The sequence below is a fragment of the Ambystoma mexicanum genome, chromosome 9 (assembly GCF_040938575.1).
Source record: "Ambystoma mexicanum isolate Mex_15411 chromosome 9, UKY_AmexF1_1, whole genome shotgun sequence".
NCBI lineage: Eukaryota > Metazoa > Chordata > Amphibia > Caudata > Ambystomatidae > Ambystoma > Ambystoma mexicanum.
In genome coordinates, this window is record NC_090931.1 from 1,339,554,288 (window position 1) to 1,339,582,081 (window position 27,794).

The 27,794-nt window shown below is 45.7% G+C and overlaps 1 protein-coding gene across 2 annotated transcripts in view; it reads right to left on the bottom strand.

The window, feature by feature from the left end:
- The window catches only part of EPB41L5 (erythrocyte membrane protein band 4.1 like 5), a 1,765,041-nt gene that overhangs the window by 436,431 nt on the left and 1,300,816 nt on the right, over positions 1-27,794 (bottom strand). For both annotated transcript variants that reach the window (XM_069616748.1, XM_069616747.1), the window contains exon 21: positions 25,054-25,167. In XM_069616748.1, the coding sequence (XP_069472849.1) occupies positions 25,054-25,167 (114 nt within the window). The remainder of the gene's footprint in view (positions 1-25,053; positions 25,168-27,794) is intronic.

Genomic DNA, 27,794 nt, shown 5'->3' on the forward strand with positions numbered 1-27,794 from the left:
AATTCTAGCAAAAGTATGGCTAAGGCCAGGGAACTCCGCAAGATGCTTCCGACCAGTATGGCGGAAAAAAACAATCTGAGGATCCTAGACGCGTGAGGGATCTTGGGTACAGTGGACGTCACACTAGGGATAGTATTACTGGCACGCCCTGTGTCGACGCCCATTTTCGAGTTTCGAAAAACAAACTAATACTCCGCAGCTTCCACTAGATGTTGTCCTATGCACAGCATGTGATCTAAGCAGATTCCACAAGCCTCAGAATATATATATATATATATATATATATATATATATATATATATATATACATACACACCTGCAGTCCTTTGATGGGCTGCAGGTGTGGATGCCCGATTAGACTTGTCTGACCATGAATAAGGGGACATGTCCGACTCACACCATTACTGTGAGAAACCAAAGGGTGTATCACCCGCTGGTCCTCAGGGATTTGTCATCCCGGTGGCCAGGACAGGGGCAATTGCTTTTGGATTCAGTTCCTGGGGGTGGACGAGTGTGGGAAGATCACCTGGGTGAGGGGAGTGTGGGTGAGGCAGCCGATGGTGAGACGCGATATACCCCCTTTTTAGTACACCTAACCCATCCTATTCTTTAGGATTCTCTGATATCCCAAACTCCTGTGCCCCCTTCTACACAAACACTGGGCCGAGGAAGAGGGCGACAGAGTAATATACATCGCACTGGACATGTCCTGATAATCGGGTCAGGCAAAGTCAGGCATTTGACTAAGTGCATACATCTGATACCAATTGGCTCTCCTCACACAGAAAAAAAGGCAGAACATAGAGACACACTCTGAGCAAGGTGGAACACAAGTAAGAACAGAACGTCCGGGGCAAAGGCAAACTTACTGGAGCAGAGCGACGGACCAAGGAACGAGAGCAGCAGGTCGAGAACCCAAGGAGTTCCCTGAGATTGTTGCCTCCAAAAGGCAGCGAAAGACATGTGGAGAAGGCCAAATCCCAAAGCAGAAGGCTGCATTGTGTTTCAAGGCTGACAGCAATCCTCCCGTGTGAACAGTAGAGTTGGGAGACGAGGCAAAGCCTGTGGTACTGACCTTGACTTGTGAATTGGAAAAGTGTAAAGATGAGAAGGAAACACACACAGCCGGTGAGTTGGCAAGCGACCTGACAGACTGGTGTGTTTTAAGGAAAGATACAAGTTGCAACATTATAACGCAAGTGAAGGCTGCACGTGTGCGGATGAGACGAGAAGAAAGACGGACCTGTGACTGAACTTTGGAGTATGGACAGCTGGGAAATCAGTGATACTAAGTAACAGAGAGGTCTGGTGAAAGGAAGTAGCCCACTCTAAAGTCTCTGTGAAAGGAGCATTGTTTGTAGCGATAAACAGTAAAAGCAAAGTGATCAAATATAAGAAGGGAAGAGTAAAAAGATGAACGTTGAGTCGAAGTGGTCCTACAGAGGTATGTAGAGAAAGCCACGCACATTTGAAAGTCTTTGACACCTGGAACGGTCTGAGCCCGACTGAGGAAGACCAGAAGTGTAATACGATTGGGGAAGGGAGCCCCCTGCAAACATTGTAGAACTTTTGTTGTGAAAGGTCTGAGCCCGACAGAGGGGAACCAACGTGAACTTTATTTTGAAGAGGTCTCAGCCCAAGAGAGGGGGACCGGTGTGAGCTTTTTGTTGAACGTTGTTTGGAAGACTGGAAAGAGAAACTAACATGGAAGGCCAGGCGGGCCTCAATCCACGTTTTAACTTTTTTTTGTGTTGAAAACCCGAGCCAGAGTGTGTCATCCTGCTACGGGGACCGCTTTACTCCGTGCTGGCTAACGTGGGGAAGTGAGGAGATTCAGCTACATTTATTCTTTATATTTGAACACTGCTTTTCTTTTACATACATATCGCCTGCATACACTTTTTGTACAAGAGACAGGGCAGGCATTCGGTTTTGTTAGCATAGGCCATTTTGATTTGACGAACTTGACTAGGACGGTTTTATGTACTGTTTGATGGTCGAGACTATCTTAGTTATAGGGCAAAGTAGGAGTTTTTCCAAACCCAGAAACCTTAAGAAAGGTTTTACAAATTGTACCTTTTGTGTCAGTGTCATACTTGTGATACCATGCCTCTCTTACAATACTTTGCAGGCCTCTTCCTCGTTTCAGTACCAGATTGGTAAAATGAAGGTGAAGTTTTCATTACTCTCAGTCTCCTCTTCCTCATTCCAGTACTTTCAAGTGTTTAATGTGGGGAAATCAGGGAAGAGGTCTTGCAGTAACCCATAAAGGTTGGGGGAAGGTTAAGTTGGTCATAATTAGGAAAAGGGGGATACGGTGTCTCTCCTACTGGTATGCCACTCCCAATCTCCAAGGACCCGCCACCCAGGTGATCCTCCCTTGCTTCTCCACCCCCAGGGTCGGGATCCAAGAGCGATGGCATTTCCCGGGCCACCTGAGAAGCGGATCCACGGAGGTTAGGAGTGAGAATACCGTCAGGTTTCTCAAAGTACACACTTAGCATATGAATATCAAAAGATACGTATTTTTAATCAAAACCATACATAATAAAAAATATACATTCACCATTACGAGAATAGAATTGCATGTGAATTAGTTAACAGTGCAAAACAGGCGAGTAGTCTGATGCAAGGAGAAAATACAAGAACAGCTTCTCTCACTTATAACAAGACCAAACGTAAGTTGATATGGGCCCTTGAGCTCAAAATTGAGAAGATCCAGACTACCTTCTTCTGGCGAGTCTCAGTCAAAATAATGTAGTGGACTGGTGGTGGTGCTTAGTAAAGTTTTTAAAAGTTAAATAAGTGTTTTCCCAAAATCAGTTAAGTATACCACACTATTCACTAGGCGAGACCTAGGAAAGGATCCTTAGCCCAGGTCTGACCAGAGGCCAGGTGAGAGGGCGTTTGCGTCAAGGACATTACTCCCCAATGTTACCCTCTAGAGGTCAGGTGTGTTAACTTACCCCTTCCTCCCCCGCTTTGCCCCACGACTCCACCAGACACCACTGCAGGTCTTCCAGAATCTGTTGGTGACACAATCTTCTGCACTTGGTTCGAGTGCAGAAGGCCCAGTGGTCACAGATGCAGAGGTCACTTTCCGGGGCGGGAGTTGGTTGCGCTGCATAACAAACTGTTTAAGTCTGCTTTCAGAAGAAGATGCCAAATGAACAAAAGATGCAGACCTCTTAGGTGCAGACCCTTCAGGACACCTTGTGGGATTGAAGGAGGATTTTTCCAACGATGATCACTACGGTCAGGCGGCGAGAGCCGATCAAACAGCAGCAAACACAGAAGCAGCCCCAGTACAGCTTCCGTTGGAGAGAGACTGCTGAAATTACATGGACAGGCGACTTGTGGCATAAGCTGAAGATCTGTCAAGTTCCAAGGCTTAACTTGGAACGACGATGGCTGCAGTGAGATAGCCCAAGCGAGAGCTGGTTAGTCCACCAGGGTAGTCCATTAACAATTCCGAAGGCTCCCAGGGCAGGGATCTTCGAATAGTGGTGAAGACAGCTTGTTCCCACTGGTCCAAGGGTCAAAACACCAACAAGAGTCTTCTGAGATCAAGCAGAGGAGCAGGGCTTCACCGGGCCAATTAATGCTGGTCAGCTGCAGGCATCATCCCGGGTCGTCAGTGGGCTGCTCTTCTTCGTAGAAGTCTTGGTTCTAACGATGGTCTGTCGAATACCTGCAGGAGCCCTCTTTTTACCCAAGATTCAGGCGGGGTGCTAGCCCAGTCCACCAATGGTAAGGACCTGCAACAATAAAACAGTCAAGTGCTGTCCAATCCTGAACAATCACTGGTCACCACATTTGTCCAGCAACAGACTTTCAGGCGTCAGAGGATGTGGACTGGGACCAGACAGTCCAAGCCAACTCCTCTGGCTCACACACTCAAAGTCTGATTGCCCTCGAAAGCAGCAGCTTTCCCCAGGAAAGGCGATGCCATATATGGCATTTCCTGATCTGAGAATGCAGGAGAAAAGCCAAAGAACAAACAAAAATGGTGTGGTACTGCCATTTTATGGTGCTAACCACCATTAGTAGCCATTTGCGGTAAATGCAAAAGTACACAAGAAAAATATCACAGAAACAGTAAAAACCACAGCAGCCGCCAGCTTGTCTTAGGCACATTGTCAAAGTATTCGAAAAGCCATTAGATAAAAAGTTACAAGGATACAAAGCATCCCAACTGCACCTCACCGTAAGGTGATGTGCAAATAGTAAGAATACAAGAATTTCAAAAGTGAGAGTCTCTCAGTACTGAGTCTTGGGGACTAATAAGTTTCCCAATAAGAATGAGCGAAACAGGCAAGGTATGTAAAGCAGAAGGCTTTACTGACCTCCAAAAGGCAGAACTGGGTACAAAATAAGCAAAAAGACTGGGGGTCCCAAAGCACTATGGAGGGAAAGATGTAAAAAGACACTTTCGTAACAATATGGAAGATACATGGTGTTGGATTAAGATTATTAAATATGTACATCCGAACACAGATAAGAGAATTCTATATTACTATAGATGATACTTGCTAAAAGTGAGGATTTAAACACTGTGGTAAGGAGGTTTCAATACAGTTTGGGAACCAATCGAGGCAGCACTAAGGGGGTAGCTAGGGCTATAACCAGATTGGCAGAGTTGGTTGTTAGGACAGTTTTTCTGAAGTCCAACTAAGGGCCTAGTAAAACCATTCAACTGAGATAGTACAATACTCTACTCTTAGTATAAGGCTGTACCACCTGAGTTCATGATAGCATAGACAGAGCAGCCAGGCTCATCTTAGGAGGGAGAAAGAGCTGTAGAATTAGTACAAAGGAATTGGATTATACACATGGCCCAAAGAAACAAGGACACACTATGTATTGTAAAAAAAAAAAAGTGTTTCTATTATATACAAGCAGACCAAGAGATTCTTGGTTAAGTACTTTCATAAAGTATATACACGCATTATAAACACACAATATGCTTTAAATACACAGATCAAAGAACAGACCTTATTTAGAACACCTAGCAGTATTTCTAGGTAAGTCAGACCTTTGTATACACATTCAGTATAGGGAAAACCTATACTTAGGGAGTAAAACAATAAGTTACTTTCAGATTACTTTACAGTAATGCAAGGTAGAAGACCCTGTCAGTTATGCAGCGACACTGAATGAAATCACAGTCATACTAATATACTTTTATTAGTATTAGGTTTTATTAGTCAGGCAAATATACTTTTCTGAATAGTGGACCACAGGTTCAAGGAACAGTATATACCTCTACTAATTTTGTGATACTCACCTAGTATAACTGTGTGTTAAGACCATGTTGGTGTTATATAAAATTACAGCTGCTTTTCAGCTCAGTGCCACACATGCTAAGATAAGCAAGAACTCTTTACACTCATTTTGTATGCACCAGGCAGAGCAAGGTCAGCTACACCTAAAGGAACACTTTTCTGGAATGGCAGACAGCTATTCTAGGCAGGTACGACCTAATGTTGTAATATTCTATTACAGTTTGCTTTTCAGATCATTTCAATACAGATTAAGATAATCAATACCTCTTAACTTGTTTTAGGATGGCACACAGCTAACACAAGTTAAGTGAAACCTAAATACTTTTTAAAGGAGCTATCAGCAACTTAGGAGGCAAGTATAACCTAAGGCAGACTTATTCTGGACGGCCTAACAGCAAGTCAGGGAAGCAACACCCATACATTTAGCCTAACCGGATTTAGCCTAACCGGTATCATAAAGTGAAACCAACAGCATTACATTTGGGGAAGAGGCGAGTAACTTGACCTTATATATACACTTTTCAGGATTCTGCAACACACATTCAACATAAGCGCTTTTGTAACGTTGCACTCTCAGAGTTACAGTTACCAACCAACTTCTTTTACAATTAAGTAACTTTTGCACACACACTTATCCAGTCCTTCCCACATTCTATATCATGAGTTCACTCCTCAGAGGGACGCTAGTGGTCTAGGTGCCAGTTGTAGGCAGGGTGAGATAGGGTTCAGTTGCAGGCAAAGTCAGAGTTCCAGAGTAAGACTGTTCAAACAATTAAGTATTTCCCTTTAGAGTTAGTTGAGCGTCCGGGGACTTCAGAGAAGACAGGGTAGGAGGATTCCGTAGTGGGCCTGGATGAACGGGATGAGTGGCCTCCCAATCACAGAAAACAGGCCAAAGATATACAGAAATCACAAAGGCTTAAGGTAGGTAAAATACCCCAGCCAACAGTACCTCAGCACAGAAGAACAAGTTACTTACCCCTGGTAACGTTCTTTCGATTGGATGTTCCTCTCATGTATTCCTCATCTTTGATAATTATCTTCCAGCTTCATCTCCTTTGGAAAAGAATGTTCGACAGAGAGCTCTGTGAGGTAGCGTTGATGACTGCATGTCCCCCGAAGGCATCCGTCGGATGGTCGACGTCATCAGCAGTATATGTAGCACGCGCCGCGCCCGTTGGCTTCAGTCCTCGCTTTTCCATGTTTAGAGGAATTACTAGTGCCTCCTTAGAATTTAGAAGACACAGAGACCGTAGATGTAAAACAAATTCTGCAGCGGGGTAGGTTGGGAAGGGTGATGAGGAATACGTGAGAGGAACACCCAATCGACATAACATTACCAGGGGGTAAGGAACTTGTTCTTCGAATTGATTTGGTCCTCCCACGTATTCCTCATCTTTGATAGCCTACCAAAGCAGTAATAGTTTTGGAGGTTGGAAAAGAATTTAGATCTACCTTTAGGAATTATCATGGACAGAGTGCAAGACAGCTTTCCCAAAAGCTCCCTCTTGAGTAGAAGAAGTATCCAGGGAGTAATGTAAGGTAGACCAAGTGGCTACCGCACAAATGTCTTTAATAGGTACTCCTCTCAGAAGAGCAGACGAAGTAGCCATGCCCCTGGTTGAGTGAGTTCTTAGACCCTCTGAGGGATCTTTACCAGCCAGTCTATAGCATTCTTGGATAGCCAAAATAATCCATCTGGATAGAGTTTGTTTTGTTATTGCTAACCCAAATTTATGATCTGTATATCGATAAATAATTGGTTGTCTTGGCGAATATTTGGCATTCGCGAGATATGAAAACTGAGAGCCCTCCTAGGGTCCAGTTATGTAACCCCTCCTCCTCCTTTCCAGGGTGAGGAGGGGGATAGAAAGTTGGTAGAACTATCTTTTGGGACAAATGGAAGTCAGACAATGTTTTGCAGAAACAAAGGCCTTACTTTAAGAATAACCTTATCCTTATGAAAGACCGTATATGGAGGTTTAAAAGACAGTGCTTGCAATTCACTCACCCTGCGGGCAGATGTGATTGCGACTAGCAAAACAGTTTTTTGTGTTAATAGACATGAATACATGGGTTCAAAAGGGATGCATGTTAAGAATTGTAATACATGATTTAAATCCCAAACAGGGACCTGAAAGGGAGGAGGAAACACAGTAGCGAGTCCTGTAAGAAACTGAATGATTAAAGGGATTTTAAAATGATGAGGTTTCCTCTGATGAGCGCTTTAAAATCAAAAGTTCTGCCAGATAACCTTTTATTGTTGTGATCTGGAGCCCAAGATTTGCTAAGTGAAGTAGAAAAGATAACACTGTTGGTGTATGGCGCTGAAATGGATCCACCTTCTTATCGCTACACCAGCTGCTGAACTTGTTCCAACGACTGCGGTGTAAGGATTTTGTTGCTGGCCTTCTGGCCGAAAGCAAAATTTCCATTACGTCTTCCGGGAGGTCCCAATCCTTGTACCTCAGCCTCTCAGAAACCATGTGTGAAGGGTGAGTGTTTTGACCTCTGGATGGAGAACCTGACCCCCCTCTCGCGAGAGAAAGTCCTCTCTCTCGCGAAGACGTATCAGAAGGCAGATGGACCAGTCCAGAAGGTCCGGGTACCACATCCTCCTGGCCCAATCCGGGGCAATCGGGATCATGGAATTCCAAAACTTTCTCAACCTCCTGATCACGTGAGGAATGATGGGGACTGGAGGAAACGCGTACAGAAGTGGAAACTCGAAGTCCACCACAAACGTGACCCCTAGAGCTCCTCTTGGGGAAATTCCCTGGAGCAGAATAGCTCACACTTCCGGTTGACACTGGTTGCGAACAGATCCACTTGATGGGTTTGCCAAAGGGTGAAGATCTCTTGAAGGACTTCCTGAGCTAATTCCCACTCGTGGGAGACTGTGCTCTGCTTGCTCAGAGCATCTGCCGCTGTGTTCTCCTCTCTGGCTAGGTGAACTGCCAATAGGGAGATTCCTTCTTGAATTGCCCAGTACCAGAGCTGCATTGCGTTGCTGCACAGTGGTAGTGACCCTACACCACCTCTCTTGTTGAGGTAGTACATGGCCACTGTGTTTTCCATCATTATAAGGACATTCTTTCCCTGTTCAGAGGGTAGAAAGGCCTTCAGTGCTAGTGTGATTGCCCTCAGCCCCAAAAGATTAATATGTAGTTTGGACTCAGATGGAGACCAACGACTGCTGATTGTCAGATCAATAGTGTGTGCTCCCCACTACATGAGTGAAGCGTCCGTCACTACAGTCATCTCCGGCCATGGTTGCCAAAAAGGTTCTCCCTTCAGAATGTTGTCCTCGCAGGCCGAAGGTCCTGTGCGAATCTGCTTGGAATCGGAAGGAGGTCTGACATCCTGCCTGAGAATTGGGACCATTGAGTCCTAGAGCCCATTGGAGAAATCTCATTCTAAGGCGGGCCTCTGGCATCAGGAAAATGCAGGATGCCATGAGGCCGAGCAATCTGACAAATAAATTAATAAATAAATAAATAAAAATAAATCGAAGTCCGGAAGACTCTGAAATTTGGTGACCATCTGCAGAATGTGATGAGCCCTCACCTCGGGTGGCAAGGCTTTTTTCGAGGAGGCATCTAGGACTGCTCCGATAAATTGGGAGTCTTTGAGATGGTATCATGTTTGACTTCACGTAATTGAGGGAGAAGCCCAGTTTGTGGAGAAAGTGGTAAATCGCGCTGAGATGTTCCAGGGTCTGTTCAGTAGAACGAGCCCAGATCAGCCAATCATCCCCCCCCCCACTCTCCTGAGACTCGCTGCCACCACCGCCATCAACTTGGTGAAAACCCTTGGGCGGAGGTCAGCCCAAATGGCAGAACTCGAAACTGGTACTGAGAACCATCAACTGTAAACCTCAGGTACTTTCTGTGCTTGTGATGGATAGGCACATGGAAGTAAGCATCGTGAAGGTCCAAAGATACCATCCAGTCTTGGTGTTGGAGGGTCTTAAGGATATGAGAAAGGGTAACCTTCTTCAACTTGTCTTTGCTGAGGAGCTTGTTCAAGTTTCTTAAATCCAAGATGGGTCTCAATGCTCTGTCCTTTTCGAGGATTAGAAAATATGGGTAGTACCAACCCTTGTTCCTCTCCGCTGCAGGTACTGGTTCTATTGCTTTCTCTAGCAGGATCAACATACAAACCCCAAAAATCCAGCAAAGCTGCTGGGGGACTCACTAGGTTTGGGAAATTAGCCTTATAAGAGAATTCTCCCTAAGAAGGAGTGGATATGGAATTTTCAATGAGCTTTTCCCCGGTGGATGATCCTGGGGCCTTTTTAGAAAAGGAAGGCAGTAACCCTGGACTAGCTGTTTCTAGTTCCCAAGCATCTGAAGTAATGTCTCGACACTCTTTTAGATGCTGTGAGAGCCTGCCTCCCACTGGGGTCTTGTGGATTAAGGTCTCAGAGGTTTTGAGGTGGCTGAAGCAGCGGCTGAGGGCAAAGCTGCCGCTGCTTGGGCTGATTCAGCACCTCTCCCTCGTCCACCACGAGGGAATCGTCTTTGTCCTCTATGACTGGCTTGTCTTCTCCCTCTTCCACTTGAGTAGAAACTAAAGGTCTTACCACTCCAAGATGATGTACCAGAGTAGGAATGTTGAGGCTGTCTAATAGCGGCACCAAGAGAATTAGCCGCCGCTTTAGAGGCCTGCAGCCTTTCCAGACTTTCATAAGCCTTGCTATCAAACAGTCTTGAGCCGTCAAAAGGCATATTGAGTAATCTAGATTGCACATCCGGTGCAAATCCAGACTTCCTCAGCCACGCAAATCTGCATAGCATGGTGCTAGTCGCCATGGATCTGCTAATACTATCTGCAGTATCCAGACCTGACTGGAGGCACCCACACATTGCCTCCTTACCATCGTTGATGATAGCCAGGAAGCAGTCTCTCACTTTCCCTTCGAGGATGTGGTCAGCCGCCATGGCTGCGCAATCCCACAGGATGAACGAAAACTTAGATAAGGCACAAGTGGCATTTGCCGATTTCAAGGCCATGGTACCGGCAGCAAATACTTTCCGCGCCCAAGCGTCCACCCATTTATCATCCCTGTCTGTAGGAATGGTAGTGTAAACCAGATTGTTTTGTGGATGTGGCTGCTTGGATCACCAAACTTTCCGGAGTCAGGTGCTTGGTTAAGTAATCTGGGTCACTGCTTGATTGTCTATATTTCTTAGGAAAGTTCTTATTACCCGCAGAAATAAAATCTGGGGTTTCCCAATTTGTTGTATCCCTTTTTTGCAAAGCAATCGGCAAGGGCAAACTGGGATCCCTCTGTCGACCTTGGTCTAATATGTCCGTTAAGTCATCCTGTTGAAAAGGAGGAGCAAGTCTACTCCATCCCAAATATTTTACTACTTTGCTCGTCAATTGTCTACATGAGCTATCAGCATGATTTGCAGGTTCTGGCCTTCCAAATTCCAGCTCAGGAGATGCATCTACCCCACTGGCTGATTGTAGATTGTCATACAGATCTTTAAGCCTAGATTCATCTGAAATAAACTCCTCTGGCACATTTGGAGTGCCATATTGAAGACCAAAGGGAGTTTGGTTGGACAGGTTATTCTCTCGGGTGAGGAGTCACTCGAGAAAGAAGGAGAGCTATGACGTCTTTTCTTCACCTTCCTGGAAGAAGATGAAGAATGACGCAAACGACTTCCTGATCAAGATTTCTTCTTTTTCGACGAGGAGGCTCTCTCGACACCTCAGAAGTATGTTTTTTGGAACAGAAAGGGATTTTGGAATTCTACCCAACGCCAATTTACCTTTGCGCTCTCACAGAGCCCTGTCATTCATCGCCCAACAGGATCTGCACTCCTTCGTACGATACTCCGTACTGAGGCACCACAGGCAAACGTGGTGGGGGTCGGTGATGGACATCTTCGACCAACAATTCTGACATTTCTTAAAACCTGTCTCGGGCGTAGATAGTGAAGACATGACGTTTTCTATTTAACAAACCAAACTGCGCCATCATTTCTCTCAAAGCGAAAGCTGTGTCAGAAAAACGGAACTGAAGCCAACGGGCGCTGCTCATGCTACATATACTGCGGATGACGTAGACCATCGGACAGAGACCTTAAAGGGACATCAAGTCATCAACACTACCGCACAACATCCTCTGTCAAGAATGAATTATTCCGAAGCAGATGAAGCTGGAAGATAATTATCAAAGATGAGGAATACGTGGGAGGACACAATCCATTTGAAGACGAGTTGCAGCAGGAAGACTTCAAGATTTGCAGCCAAAAAACCTGGTCGATGAATTCCTTTGTTAAGAAGACGGAAGAGAAGACGGAAGACACGACTTTGGCCTGGAGCCTTCTTCCGTGATCCCTGCTGCAAAAGTGTTCCAGAGTTTCTTCGCGGCTGGATGCTGCTTTGTGGATTTGACGTGGTTAGGCAAGATTGTATGCAGTACCCTTTCGGAGACTACACCAACCTTGTCCTCCTGGCAATAGGAACCCTACCTTTGGTATAAGTCTGTACTACACAGGTTGGTAGTGTGGCTGAGCAGCCAGGCTTATCCCAAGAGGGGTCAATGTGAGCTGTAGGGTTGTAACACAGAGTTTCACACTGACAAGTATTCAAATACACTCTTACACTCAAGGTTTCTTGATTAAACAATTATTAACTTAACAGTCAGTTTGAATAAGCCTTCTTCAGAAGAGAGAAAATATGTAACAAAAATATACTTCAATAAAACATTTCTCAGTTTCAGTAAATCAGTAGATACCCACTGGGGATGGCACACAGACAATTCCTACATTCTCAGGTGACTTAAATAGCTAGGCCAGTGTGGACATTGATATATCACTGGTACATTTAGAGCAATACTGAGTTTGGAGTCATAAGGAAAATATGAGGGAATAAAACAATGGTTAACAAATATTGTTAAGCAGGTAAGTACTTTTGAACTCCCAATGCAAAGTAAATTAACCCTTTCCCAGCTACACAAGTTAGAGAATGTGTGACTTTTGTGAGGGATAGTTAAAGCACAAGTCAGAGGTAAGAAGAGTCTTTCAGGGAGCCAGGACAGCCAATGTTAGTTGAGCAAAGTCTAGGGAGCTGAAGCACTTCTTGAAGGCAAGTTAAAGTCTTGCACAATGTTTTAGAAGTCTTTGTAGAAAATGAATTCACTGTAGGGCCACAAGCTGAAAGGCTTGTGAGGGGCAAAGCTTCAAGCAACTGTGCAAAAGCAACCAAGGCAAGTCTCAACTGAGAGCTAGCAAGGCTACACAAAAGGTCAGCAACCCCTTAGTTTACAGTACCTTAGGTCTGATGAAATTGGTTCCAGCTGGCTTCTGTTCCAGCTGTAGGTCTGCAGATCCTGTGTTTCTGGACGTCAGTCGTGGGGACAAGAGGGAGGACGTCTGGGGACTCCTGCACTATGAATTGAAGGTTGGCGGCAGCAATGGGCAAATTTCAGATCAGCTGCACTTTTCAGTTTCAGCTCCTCGCGTCTCAGCAAATAGCACCACAGTGGTGCGTCTCACTGGCACTTCGGTTCCAGCAGCAGAAGTACAGTCAGCTTTGAAAGGATGTCCAAACAAGTTCACTTTGGAGTTGATTGGTCCCACCAACTCAAGGGGAGAAGTCATCCTTGCAGGGCTTCTCTAGTTGAAGCGAATTCGGAGCGTCAGCACAGCAGCAGGGCTTCATCGGGCAAACCAACAGTCTATTAGTTACAGCCGGCATCTCTTCCAAGTTCTTCTTCGGATTCCTTCTTCCAGTGGTCGACTCTGCCTTCTAAGCCAAAAAGCCTTGCCTTTATGCAGGTTTCTGCCATTCATTCCAGCCTAGCAATCAATTAAAAAGGAGGGTGGCTGTCCTTGCCAGACAGCCAGCCGGCCAAACATCTTTGGGTGCATTCCTGTAACCAAGGGGATTAAGCACAGGGAGTTCTGGGAACCGCCCTCACTTCCTGCCCCTGCCAGATACTCTGGAGCCAGAGGCGGGCTTCACTCGTGAATCCTGCCAAAGACAAAACGAACAAAGGGACCAAACCTGGTTTGGCGCGCAGAGAATCTTTAGAAGGACCTTTACAATGACAAATGGCGAAAAAGAAGACGGGCTATTTTGACAAAATGGGCACCCATGGGTGCTGTATTGCAGCTGCAAACGCAGCCCGTGGTAGGAAACAGTAGTTGTCCAAGAGAAAGATATTTAAACCTTTGGGAAATCTGAAAGACTTCCCGGTGCCACTGCACTGAAGGTGCGGTGTGCCACAATGTAAAAAGATGATGCTTATGGAGTTTGTCAGACTCCAAAAACCAAAAGAAACACACAGTTTAAATCAGAGAAAAATACATGAGAGAGTGGGGAAAAGTGTTTGGGACTCTAAGGTAGTGGGGAATTAGCACATTTCTGAGAATTCTCCCTAACATGTGGTTGTTCCTACAGGCCATTGACACAACTAATAAACCGTATTTTGCAATACATGCCAATACTAAAGCATGCTGATCAATCTGGGTTTAATTCCTGGATGGCCAACCCAGCAAAATATCTGCAGACTATTTGCCACAATGCCCATGCTTGAACCACAGGGGGAACGCCGCAGCTGTACTACTAGAAAAAGCTTCAGACACTGTGAAAAGGGAGTATATATCAGAAGTTCTATGTAAGTTTGGCTTTTGCACAATAATTGTGAGATGGAGAACGCTATAAAATATGCTGCAGTAAACTCAAATAATTACAAATAATGACATAGCATGTTACATTTCCCTAAAGCGTGGCTCTATGCAAGGTTGCCTACAATCGCCACTACTATTATTTGCACTTGCAATAGAGCCACTGGCCCTACTGATCAAACAAACAAATTTACAGGGGATTGGTGGTTAAGGGTCAGAAAACGATATCATTGTATGCCGATATCTTACTGTACACAACAGTCCCAAGCGAAAACCTTGAGCCAATTATGTCGCAGATGGGGACATTTGACGAGCATGCTTATGTATAAACTGGAGCAAATCTGTTCTTGGCTAGAATTCGGATGCCTTTCAACCACTAACAGATGACCTGGGAATTAGGTGGGTTATAGAAAGTGTAAAATACATGAAAATAGAAACTGCAGCCAACCCAAGGGCATTATTTGAATTAAATGATGAAACCACTTATGAAATATGTTAAGGCAGGGGACCCAAGGTGGATAACGCCACCTCTAACTATGGCAGGCAGAATTGTAAGAACAATTCTGCTACTACCCAAGTTTCCATACTTTTTCCAGGCCAATGTTATAAACTGGACATGTCTTCAAAGAATTAGAGAGCCACGTAACCCGATTAGTTTGGGCATGTAAAACACCAAGAATACAACAGAGGATAATGACAAGGGAGAGCTGGAGATACCTTGCTTTAAAGTATTACTGGGTTGCACAGGCGCATTTCGCAATGTACTGGTTCAATAAAGATCCATATTTCCCACATAGGACGATGGAACAACTGTATGCTATTCCTGTAGCCGAACAGCGGTTATAAAGTCAGGCCAAAAACTGCCAAAGGTATCCAATCCGATAGAAATGCAGTTGGTGGATGTAGGAAACGATAGGCAGAGAAGTTGGAGACCACACCATTCTTACCCCAGTTACATATCTGGAATACCAAAGTGTTCCAAGAGGCAGCTGAGATGGATGTACAGAAATTCTGGCTTAACATAGAAATTATACGATGGGAACAGTAATATAACACAGAGGGGTCAAAACAATACAAGAAATAGCTAAGGGCTGATCAATTTGCCAAATATTTAGATGCCAATATCACAGACTTTGTGCAACGATAAGACCGCCAGAAACTTAGCTGGTGGCTATGCCTGGCAATTTGGTTAAAGTGGTCTCAAACTTACACAAAGAAATGTAGGTTTGCCAACCTGCGGGGCGGTAAACAAGGCTTTTCATAGATGGTGGCAAGACCTACAAGTAGAGCTCACGGAAAAGCAGTGGTCAAATACTAATGCTGACTTGCAAAATTTCAATAAACTTCTGATTCTGCTTGATACACCACAAACATCTGCACCGTACCCTTTGGGTGCACTACAACAACCTCGAGCTCCTGGCAATAGGAACCCAACCTTTGGTATAAGTCTGTAATTTACAGGTTGGTAGTGTGGTTGAGCAGCCAGGCTTATCTCAAGAGGGCTCATTGTGAGCAGTAGGGTAGTTGCAGTGATTCACAGTGACAATTGGTCAATTAAACTTACACTCAAGGTTTTTTGATTAAAAAATATTAATTGATTTAACAGTCAGTCTGAATAAGCCTCCTTCAGACGGGGCAAAATAATAGTAACACACAAATGCACTCCAAAATACACTATCCGTTTCTCTAAATCAGCAAATATCCATTGGGGATGGCACACAGACACGTCCTACACCCTCAGGTGACTTAAATAGCTAGGACACTGTGGACATTAATATATTACTGGTACATTCAGAGCAATACTGAGATGAGTGGCAAAGAAAAGGGTTATTGGAATAATACAAGTTATCACACAAATATTCTGAAGCAGGTAAGTACTTTTTGAACCCCCCACCCCCGAAGCAAAGTAAGTTAACCCCTTCCTAGAAGGAAGACAAAAACACAAAGTCAGAGGGAACAAGAGTCATTCGGAGAGATGGGCCAGCAGCCAAAGTCAATTGGGCAAATGTCTAGGTGAGCTAAAGCACTTCTTGCAGGTAAGTAAAAGTATTGCACAATGTTTTAGAAGTCTTTGTAGAAAAGAATAATCCAGGTAGGGCCACAAGCGGTTAGGCTTGGAGGTGTAGAAGATGCAAGCAACTCTACAGAAGCAACCCAAGACAAGTCTCAACTGAGAACAAGAGGTAAGTTCTCTTAGACTGTACAGTACCTTTGTTTAGAAGAAATGGTTCCAGTTGGCTTCTGTTCCTGTGCAGATCTGCAGATCCTGTTGTTCCTGGGCCTGAGTCGTGGGGACAAGAGGGAGGACTTCTGGGGATTCCTGCACTGCAATGGGACGATCAGTGAAGGCAACCGGCAATCTTCAAATCAGTGGCACTTCAGTGTTTTAGCTTCTCGCGTCTATAGCAAATTCTGCGGTTCTCAGATACCACTTTGGTCTTTCCTCACATCTGGGGTCCAGCACTCTTGCGGTGGCTCAGGCTTGGGCAGTACTGCTTCCTGGGAATCTGGATGTTCTTCCAGCAGCTCTGGTCCGACTTAAAAGTGATGCACTCCGAATCTGGTGTTCCTCTCCCTAGCACTTCAGTTCCTGCAGCAGCAAGGAAGTACAGCCAGCTCCGAGAGGATGTCCAGACGAGTTCACTTTGGAGTTGATTGGTCCCACCAACTCAAGGGGAGAAATCGTCCTTGCAGCTTTGGAGCAGCAGGGCTTTACCGGGCAAACAAACGGTCCAGGAGTTGCAGCAGGCGTCTCTTCCAAGTTCTTCTTCGGATTCCTTCGTCCACTGGTCGACTCTGCCTTCCAAGCCAAAAAGCCTCACCTTTTATGCAGGTTTCTCCCTTTCAATCCAGCCTAGCTGCCAGTCAAACAGCAGGGTGGCTGCCCTTTCCGGACATCCAGCTGGCCAATCACCTTTGGGTGCATTCCTGTAACCAAGGGGATTAAGCACAGGGAATTTCGGACACCTCGCTCACTTCCTGCCCCTGCCAGACACTCTGGTCAGAGGAGGGCTTCACTCGTGAATCCTGCCAAAGACAAAACGAACAAAGGGACCTGTCAGATCGTTAGTCAGGGCTATGCAGCCCGCCCACATCGTTGTGTGGGCAGACCGCCGTTGTGGTCTTAGTTCCCGGCAAGGGAAGTGACGTTGGGCTAGGGAGGGGGCGGGACATGGAAAAGGCAGTTGTTCCTGTTGTAAGGGATTAAAGAGGTCGCACTGTTCCCCGGCTCCCGTGTGACTTATTACGCGGTTCGGGGACCCGCGTAAAACCCCACATTTGGCGACGAGGGGTACGCTGTACCCACTCGCAACCCCGGGGACCCGCAGGCGAGCGGGTGCTGCGCATCGGCGCAACGCCGCCACTCTGGCCAGGAGCACCGCGGAGGTCCGCGGTCGAGCGGCGTGGCGCGTCGGCGCACCTCCCGTAAACAAGAACCCGCCGGAGAGGCCGCAGACACGAGCGGCTGCAGCGGTCGAAGCTGCGGGGGAGCGGCTACATTTGCGCCTGCAAAGGCGAACGCGGGCCCGCAGGCAAACGGCCAGGGTCCCGCCCCCCCCCCACATCAACCCGCGATCGGCGGGCGGCCCAGAGTCGGCCCCAAGGCCCAAGAAATAAGGCCAAATACAAGCACCTGTCCAGGGAGGACCCGAGACGGCCAGTAGGTCCAGGAAACAAGGCCAAGCACACGCACCAGCCCGTGAGGGGCACAAGGACAAGCCATAGCCAGTGAAGAGGCTGCTCACCGCCTACACCTGCTGCGGGCTGCCACATTGCACAACACAAAGTGGCACAGAGGTGCCTGGTGTCCACCTCCGTCGCACCGGACATGTCGGCCCCAGCGAGCCCCATAGCCTCCTCGTTGGACGGATCTGGAGCCGCGAATGATGGCAATCAACAGGCACCAACGTCAGGTACCGCCGCTCATAATTTACCACTACCGGGCCCCTTTGATGTGAGAGACACATCCAACCTAGGACCCAGATGGGTCATATGGCTCAGGGATTTCAAATTCTACACGGGGGCAATAGGTCTGACAGACAATGCGATGCTAAAAAACACCCTCTTCATGACAGTAGGCCCCGCTGTCAGGGACATCGCAGGCGAACTGATGAACGTAGACACTGTCACATATGCGGAACTACATGGGAAGCTATCAGAATATTTCACGCCCCATACAAACATTGACTACGAGCGCCACGTCTTTCACACCACGAGACAGGAGAAAGGAGAGTCCCTCGACAACTTCGTGATGCACCTACGCATCAAGCTAAAGTACTGTGAGTTCCATAGGTACTCTAATGACGAGGCGCTAAGATCTCAAGTCATAGCAGGCTGCATCTCACAGCCATTCAGGAAACAGCTTCTCCAGAAACAAAGGTCCCTGGAGGAAATCCTTGCACTTGCCAGGATGGAAGCAGCAGTTGAGTCGCAACTCGACAGTCTAGGCAAAGTCACCATTCAACACCCGCCACCGACTGCGGAGACCATTAATAAACTGTACACCGCGCCCTCACAGAGTGGGAAAGGAACAGACGCCACGTGCTACAGATGCGGATTTGAGTATCCGCACGCAGGTGACTGCCCTGCGGTAGGACAAAAGTGCGCCGCATGTGGCGGAATGGACCACTAAAGAGCCGTCTGCAAAAATCCACCGGGACAGGGACCCAGCAGAACGAGACAACAAGAGAGAAGGAGGAGCTCGCGATATAGCCCACCAGCAGGCAGAGGAGATGAAGACCAGCCGGGACCCAGGAGAGAAGAAAAACCACGAAGGGGCGCCTACGCCAGAGACGACAGAAGGCCTTCGGACGGATCAAGGAGATCGCAAAGAAGACGGTTCGTCCGGTACATTGAGATGAGATCCCATCAGGCAGTGAATCCCAGTCATCAGAGGATGATCAACGGAAAAAAGGGTACGTGTGGGCTCTCAACAACGCCACAGCCACCCAGCACAGTCCGACGCTCCTGCTCCAAGTCAACAACACACCGTTAGAATTCCTCATAGAGAAGGACCTTTCCACAAAGAAATGTGGGAAAAAAAAAAGACCATGGCCATATTGAAAAAAAATGGCACCCTTGGGTGCTTTACTGCAGATGCGAGCGCAGCCCACAGTAAAAGCTCACCACAGTAGTTAAACCTAAACCACTGCCACCAGCCATTCATCGTAGAAAGGGTAACAAAAATGTTACATGAGAAACTAGACAAAGGGGATACAAAGTAACCCCTCCAGCACCCTATTGTAAGATAGTGTGTGCTGGGTCGATGTTGGGGCAAATTCTCAAAAATGTGCCAATTCCCTCTACCTTAGAGACCCCCAGCACAACTTTGCTGGATTTTGAGGACTTGATTTTTTTTTAACCTGGGAGAGAGTGAAACCCCTTTTCCTACTCTCTCATGTATTGTATGTGATGTTATACACAGTGCTTCTTTGTGGTTATGGAGTCTAACCAACTCCATAGGCATCTTTTACAATTGTGTCACAAAGCACCTTCAGTGCATACCTTCTCTGGGATCAACTACTGTTTCCTAGAACAGTGGAGTGAAATTGACTTCACTTACCCTGTAAATTTGTAGACCCAGCACACCCTATCTTACAGTAGAGTGCTGGAGGGGTTACTTAGTATCACCTTTGTCTAGTTACTCATGTAACAGTCAAATGATACCCTTTCCTCTCAGAATGTCTGGTGGCAGTGGTTTTACAATGAACTACCATGTTTTACCCTGACCGCGAACTATAGCTGCTCCGGTAACGTTAAATCGCGGGAGCCATGTTTTTCAAGTTGCCGTGTGAGCCTCCTTTATTAAAACAGGTCCCGGTCTTCTTTTTTCGCCATTTATTTGTGGAAAGGTCCCTTGGGTTTCTCTGTGCGCGCCAAACCAGGTTTGGTCTCTTTGTTCATTCGCCTTTGGCGGTCTTCAGGAGTGAAACCCGCCTCTGGTTCCAGAGTGTCTGGGGTAGGCAGGAAGTGAGGGAGGTGCCTGAAACTCCCTCTGCTTAGTCTCCTAGGAGTGGGAGAGAACTGAATAAAAGGAGAGTCTCTTGGCTTGGAAGGTAGAGTTGACCACTGGACGAAGGAACCGAAGAAGAGCTTGAAGAGGACGGCTGCTGCAACTTCTGGGCCATTGGTTTGCCCAGTGATTTATTGCAGGGGAATGTCTCTGTGGCCTCTAGTTGCCTGGGACCTGCTCTTCCGTTCTGTTTCTCTCTCGGTTCACTCTCAGTAGCTTCCTCTTCTTTCCAAGCGCTCTCAGTTTCCCTTCTAGCAACTGGACCGTTGATCGTCTCTTCAGCTTTGTGGCATCAGTATTGTTATGCAGGCAGCCTGCTGTTAGGGAGATTTATCATTTGTATGCTTCATCCCCTGTCCTAGTGAGACCCGCAGCACTTTATGCTGGACTACTGGACATTTTTCTTTCAATCCTGAATGAGTGGAGCCTTTTTCCTCAAATTCATTCTTGTGGGCTCTATCTTTTGGAACTCTATTCTTTGTATTCTAGCTGTACTATGGAGTCTGTCTGCTCCATAGCTCATAAAGGCATCTGTTTTTACTACTGCAGCACACAGCTCCTTATGGGCAGTGTTGCTGGGGACCCTTAAGGACCTCCTTTAAGATTCTATTTCTATAACCTCAAGTAACTACAGTTATTAAAGATAGAGGGATAATTAGTATCTCCCCACCGTCAGTGGAGGGCCAAAGGGATACCTAGTATCCTCCTTATCTTTATAGTCACATAGACAATCAGCTAGTTGTGGCTGGTGGCAGTGGACGTGTTCTACCAACTGTTGTGTATTTGTTATACTGCATGCTATGTCCATTCTTTTTTCGCCATTACTAGCAAAGTTCTTTGTTAGCCCTTCTTCTACCATTCTGGGAGGGGGAGGTCTGTGTGTGTGTGTGTTATGTCTTTGGCGGGAAACAGTAGGTATCCCCACCTAGACTCCAGAGAGTCTGGGCAGGCAGGAAGTAGGGGAGGAGTTTTCCAGCCCTCTGTCTTTTGTCTGCCAGAGTGCATGAATAGGTGCAGCTCACAGCGGGGGTCTGGCTGTCCCATTGGAAGGCCAAATGCCCCTTTCTGTAAAATGCTGAGAGAGATTGCAGAGGAGTGTGTGCTGGAACTGTATAAAAGGTGAGGCTTCTGGAGTGAAAAGCAAGTCGACCACTGGAAACAGAAGTAACTGAAGAAGACGACCAGAGACGCCTGCAGAGCCTTTGCAATGCTGTGAAGCGACCACTGCGTGGAAAGACCGAATCCGTCCAAATCTTTGCTGGACCCGTAAGGACACTCCAGAGATCTGGTCCAACTTGCCCAGACCCCCTAACCAGAGTGTGGCACAGCAGGACGCAAAGAAGATTCACTGGACGATCCGTGTCCTTTGTTGGTGCTGCAGAAAAGGCACCAAAACCACAAAGTGAACCAAGAAATTGCTGAAAGCCGTGCCACAGGTCCTCCCTTGAGGCTGCTGCTGAGAGATCCAGTTCATTGTCCTGCTTTCAGTCACCAGACCAAGGAATCCGGAGGTCGGGTCCAGAGCTGCAACATTGCGGAGCGTCCAGCACAAACATTTTCTTCTAAACCTAAGTTACGGTGGGGGGAAAAAGGTATTGCTTACCTAATTCAAAGAAGTCGCTCCAGAGCGTTTGAGTGCATGTAGAGGTGTCCAGGGTAACCCCCTCTTACCTCCGACCTAAGCCGCTGCTTGTGTCCCCTACTCGAGTCCTTTTTAAGGTCTCTTGTTAGTTGTTAACTTGCTGCTTCAATAAGACACTGGATGAAATCCACAGGAGCTCTTCATTATTTGCTGCTTGTCAAGACTTCAAGTCCTTTCCGAACTGCCTTTAGCTAGGGTTGTGTTTTTGGACTTGAGACTTACCAGGCAAAGAAACCACCTCTAGAAACTTGAATTAAGCTTATGTTGCACAAAGTTCCCATTTTCCTCCCTTTAAGTGACTTTACTATATGTGTTTGCACAGTAAATGTACTACTGTATAAACCGTTGAAAACCACATGAGTGCGCAATAATCGATTATATGATAACATTGTCCTTTCCCATTCTAACATGGCTACAAATGTAACCGCAAACAAACACAAAAGTGAAAGTGCCCTTTGAAGTGTGTTATCAAGTAATCCTAAGTGTTCTGGTATAAACATCTGAGGTATTTAAGGTGATTCTGGTGTAAATATAATAAATATATACTTTTTATAACTATATGTGTAAGTGCTTCTTTGTTGTGCCTGTCTAGCTAAGATTCGGTGTACTTCGCTACAGCTCTCATCTTCCTCTTAAGATACGCCTGACTGCTCTGGCACTCTACCAAGGTACTGAGCTAGTATAGACTGATACTAAGAGTTGGGGATCTACAAACAACTGGGATAGTTTACTAAAGTCTTACTGCCAGTAGGACTTTGGGAAAACTCGCCTAAGACCTGCCCACCATGACGCTCTCATGGTCACGCCACTGCTGGGCATTGGCTTCCCATTTCCCTGGCTTCTCAGGATCTGCAGCTGCCAGCTCTCTAGCATTTGCGTTGCGTGTTCATAGCAGTTCTGAACGTCGCAGGCTCTGCAGCTCTCTCTAGCTCCGCCTCCTTCAGGTATTACGCTTCCAGGAGGCCTTTCCTGCCTGCAAACACGTTCCTCTCGATCTCCTTCGTTCGGCGTGTACTCCTTCAACCTCCTTGTCACAGTTAATTGGAGGTTTTTCTTTAAATGGATAGATTCCCTCTCTTGCTAATGATGGTACAAGTTAGATTTCTCTCCAGCCAAATCTTGGAATTTAATATGGTTTTGCACATTGGATAGTCCTATATATGCCATCATGGGGAATGGCAGAGGGAGTTCCCTCAGCAGAACGGGAGTCCTGGTCCCCTAAGGGAGATTCTCTCCCAGTGAGGTCCCACTTGCCCAATCCCCTAAGGAGGGTGTTGCGAAGTGGGCTCACCTCCCTAGCCTCAAAGGGGGAGGCACCCACTTGGGAAGAAAGGGACGAAGTTGCTCAATTCGTCACACTACCAAGAAAGGTGATAAACTACTTAGTCTACATGTTAATACTTTTCCTTTTAAATGTTCTAACATTTGCTTTTATTCATTTTGTTATACACACATAATAGGGCTGCTTAACATTTTTGCACTTTAGTAAACCTAATGTATGTTATGTATTCATAGTATACATGTGCAAATAAAGTTGAACTACCTGAGATAAGAGGAACAACTGTCTTAGATGTGGAGATGGGCTGACTATTTCCACTTAGCATGGGCATGTAGGGCAGTAATGGAATATTGGCAGGAAATCAGCAAATGCCTTGGGGAGATATTAAAAGTTGAAGTACCCTAGAACGTCATAAGTTGCCTAATGGGACTGTATTTGAATGTCCAGTCATTAAATACTGAATTTGTGAGATTGGCACCGATTTTAGCCAAGCGCAGGCTTTAAATGAATGGTTGAGCAAATAAGCGCCTAGAAAAAGCAAATGTTTAGTATATGATGAATATTAATGATCTAGAACGTGGTGTTTGCAATATGTAGAACATGAAATGTAGAGTTCCGGATATATGGGCAACATTTAGGGGCTACATGAACTCAAACACTAGAGATGAATTTACTGAGAGATGTGAATATAATGAACATTACATATATGGGACCATACATAAGAGAGATTGCTGACCTGCATATTTATGCACACTATATAATATACCATAGGCAAAAACTATGAACCACCATGACATGTTGAGGTGGGTTGTTGGAATTTTAAGTTGATGTTGGAACAATCAAATTAAGTGTAATGGAAAATGTGCTCCAAATGTGTTGGTCTTTGTTATCCATGAAATCAAGCTTGAAATAAACATTGTATCGAAAATTAAGAGTGAATAAAAATGGGTTTTAAAAAACATTTATTAATCACTTCAAGACTTCTTTGTAACCCAACCAGTGTGTCGACCATAAGAACCAGATTGTCAGCCATTTTATACGTACAGCACAGATTAAGGGAAGCCGCTAATACTGCTCATGATGGTGTCTAAATCAGCCATGTAGAGGTCAACCTGGAGGGGAGCAATTCCTCATCCCTGTTTAAGCCCTTGTGTCGTTGAAATGGGTCTGGTAAAAGCCCCTCCTCTTCCAGGGGTTCGAATGTCGAAGTAAGCAATCAGTCTGTAGTTTCTGGGATGAGCCCTGCATCGCATTCTTTCTTGTAGAATGGAATTAGGATGCTCAGTCCAAACTTGCTCCTTTTTCTCATCATGAGGATCGTCTGTCGCTGCCTGTTCATGGTGACCACTGATGCAATCCGCCTTTGGCATGTTGTAGAGGTCCCCCAAGAACGCCAGCTCTGTGGAGGTCTTCCCATCATGCCAAAGGTATCCAGCATTCAGAACAGTTTCCTGAGAGATTGCAACCACAGACTATATGGATCGCGTCACACAACCTGACCTCTGCACCCTGCAGCCCCTAGACTTCTTTCGACCAAACAGCCTAGAAGTGAAAAGAACCCATATGACAGTTCCTTGCAGTAAAACAAAGAACAGCAACAAACCAAATGGTTAGGGGTCCCAGAACAAACACTCCATGAAAGTCATGTTGCTCCTGTTCAGGGAGCAAGTTGCTAACAATGTGGTTAAAAGGCTACACCGGTGTGCAGCCAAAAACAAAGCTGCCACTATTATGTGACTAACACTCCAGGTGTGAGAAGATTCACCCTGGAACTGAATGGGGCACTTTGGCGGTGCCCTTGCCTGGTATCCATATGGAATCATGGCAGCACACCAAAACACAGCTGTAGCTATGAGAGAGACTAAACAGAAAAGGCAAATTGTGATTATAAAAAGCCAGCAAAAAGTTTAGGGAACCAACAGTTGGCAAAATAAGAGCCCAAGGGGACTCTCTAACCCAACAAATGCATGTCGTACATTTTTCAAAAAGGTACAACCACAATTTGTGAGCATGTGGTCATGGAGGTGCTCTAGTGCTCTTGAATATATTTTATGGTTTATAGAATAGGTGGGATCAGTGTATACAAATATTCATACTGCCATTATTTTAAGGTTACTGAGAAAACCAACATTTCATTACACCAAAGTTATAGGCTGCCTTGTTAAAGGCACCATTACCAAACTTACAGAAGTAAAACATTTGAAGTGGAGAGGTGTTTCGGTTGCTCTTGCGTTTCCTGCATCTCTTGCCTTCTGGCTGCAGGTGGGCTTCCCTGTGCCTCCGTGCCCATCAAGATACTCCTGGAGAGAAACAAAGAAGATGCTAGTCATGAGTCCAAATAAAACATTTGTTTTCGTTTGCAGTTTCATTTATTGGGGTTTCTGTGGCATTGAGGTCTGTTAGGGAGATTAGTGTACACTCCTCAGGTGAGGGCTGTGTAGGTATAACAGTGGCAGCATCTCCCAAAAGGAAAGACCAGATTCTCCAAAGGTAGCTGTAGCACAGCAGTCAGGCTTAGCTTCACAAAGGTACAATTACTTGCAATAGTCACCACAAAAGTATACAACAGACCGTTATATTGAAAAATATGAACTATTTACAAGGTAACACAAAATATTCATGATCAGAAAAATAAGTATTCAAGTTGAACACCACATATAGCAGAAACAAGTGTAGATAAAAACACAATAATGGCCTGTTAAGGCCCAACTTACTATTTACCCTAAAATGTATTCCCAATTCCTGATGGCAGACGCATTACATATAAACTTCTATGTGCAAGTTAGAGTAGACCCCCCCCACAATATTACATATAGTAATTATATTTATAATCATGTTCACGATGCATGTTTACCACACAAAACTTAAGTACAGGTTTCCTATTACACTCTTAATACAAGTAGGATACATATTACATATGCACATCATACAGTTATCGAATGCAACAAAAGTTCTCCTGGGGGAAAAAACCAGCAATTTATGATCATACAACTAATCAATAAGGTACGCATGTAAATTATAGTGTACCTACATATGCCTTCATAGTACATAAAGCAGAGGACAATTCCTCAATGTAGCAAATTAAACAAAAAAAAAATATCGAACATGTGCACCATGAAAATAAAAGATTACAAAATTACAACAAAGGTTTATCAAAATAAATACTTGCATGAACATGCAGTGTTGAAACACATCAAATTAGCACCACATATAATATTTCCAATGATCAGCATATAGAAATATATATACACCCAAGACAAATATCACATTTAAGGCAACAGTTATGTGTGCTAAACAATGCATAATGGCAATACATGCACCTGAATGTGTGTTTGCAACGGAGATGTTAGGGAGAATGTTCATTTCTGTGCTAATTCCCTTTAACCTTAGAGACCCCCAGCTCTTTTGCTTGACTTGGGGCTTGTGATTATTTCCTCCTGAGCGAGTGGGACCTTTTTCTCACTCTCATATATTTTCCTGACTAGGACTTTTGCATTTTCACTGTTTTATGGAGTCTGACAAACTCCATAGGCATCTGCTTTTTGCATGGTGACACACAGCACCTTAGGTGCAGTGCCACTAAGAAGTCCCTTGGACTTCTCTTAATGTTTAATTACATTTTTTTGGGTGAACTACAGTTCCCAAGAATAGTAAGATGATCCATGTCTTGCTTACCTTTCTCTTTGTGGGACCAGCACACATCACCCTATGTGGAGTGCTGGGGGGTTACTTAGTAATTCCCTATCCCACTTCTCATGTGACATTGTTTGTTACACTAACATACTTTAAATGGCTGGTGGCAGTGGTTTACATTTTACTACCAGTGTGCATCTTTACAGCAGGCTGAATCCTCGGCTGCAGTACAGCACCCATGGGTGACCATTTTACCAAGATGGCCCCGGTCTTCGTTTTGTCGCAATTCTCAGTTTGTTAGTTTCTCCTGGGCTTTTAATCTGTTAGTTGAAACCGTTTTGAGCCCTTTGCACGTTTTGCTTTTGGCAGGCCTTCAGCCCTGAAGCCCACCCAGGCTCCAGTGTGTCTGAAAAGGCAGGAAGTGAGGGAGGGTCCCGAAACTTCCCTGTCCTTTGTCTCTAGGTGTGCCCGAGTGAAACCAGTCCTGATGGGCCGGACAGCCACCCTGTGTGATTGACAGCATAGGCTGTGAATGAATGGGAAATTGCATAAAAAGCGAGGTTTTTGGGTCTAGAGGCAGAGTCGACCACTGGAAAGGTACATCCGGAAAAGAAAAAGTGACGAGACTCCAGCAGCACCCTCCTGGACAGCAAAGTGCCCGGTGAAGCCCTGCAGCTGTGCTGACCCCGTTTTAATATCGACTTGGAAGATTCGTACAGGACGACTTCCTCCCTTGGGCTGGTAGGACCAACAGGCCTCAAGCCAAGCTTCCATTTGGCGCAACCCCCGACTTGCTGTGCCTCACCAGAGCTGCAGAAGCCCAATGCCAGGGGTCCTGTGACCATTGACAAGTGCATGGTCTTGCAAAGTCTGAATCTGTCCAAATCTTCGTGGGCATCCAGAGGACCCTATGGAAGCAGGAAATCTTGATCCAGAGTCCCCTCACCAGAGTCCAGGAGCGAGGGAGCAAGCTTCTTCCAACCAGAGTTTTCATTCTTCATTGACGCCAAGGAAAAGGCGCAAAAAACACTGAAGTGCCGATGAAACAAAGGAAATATTTTGCGGGGGAGTCCCTCTCCTGAGTACTACCGCAGAAGCCCGCTAGACGTCCTCCCTTTCCATCAGCATGACCAAGGTCCAGGAACAAGGATCTGGCAAGCTGTAGCAAGGAGGAATCCAGCTATAACATCTGTCTTCGAATCACAGGTACTCTGAGCTTGGGGTTTTCACCTTTTAGCCATAAATTGTGCTTCTTGTCTTGCAAGGTACTTTTTGGAGTTGATCTCAACTCACC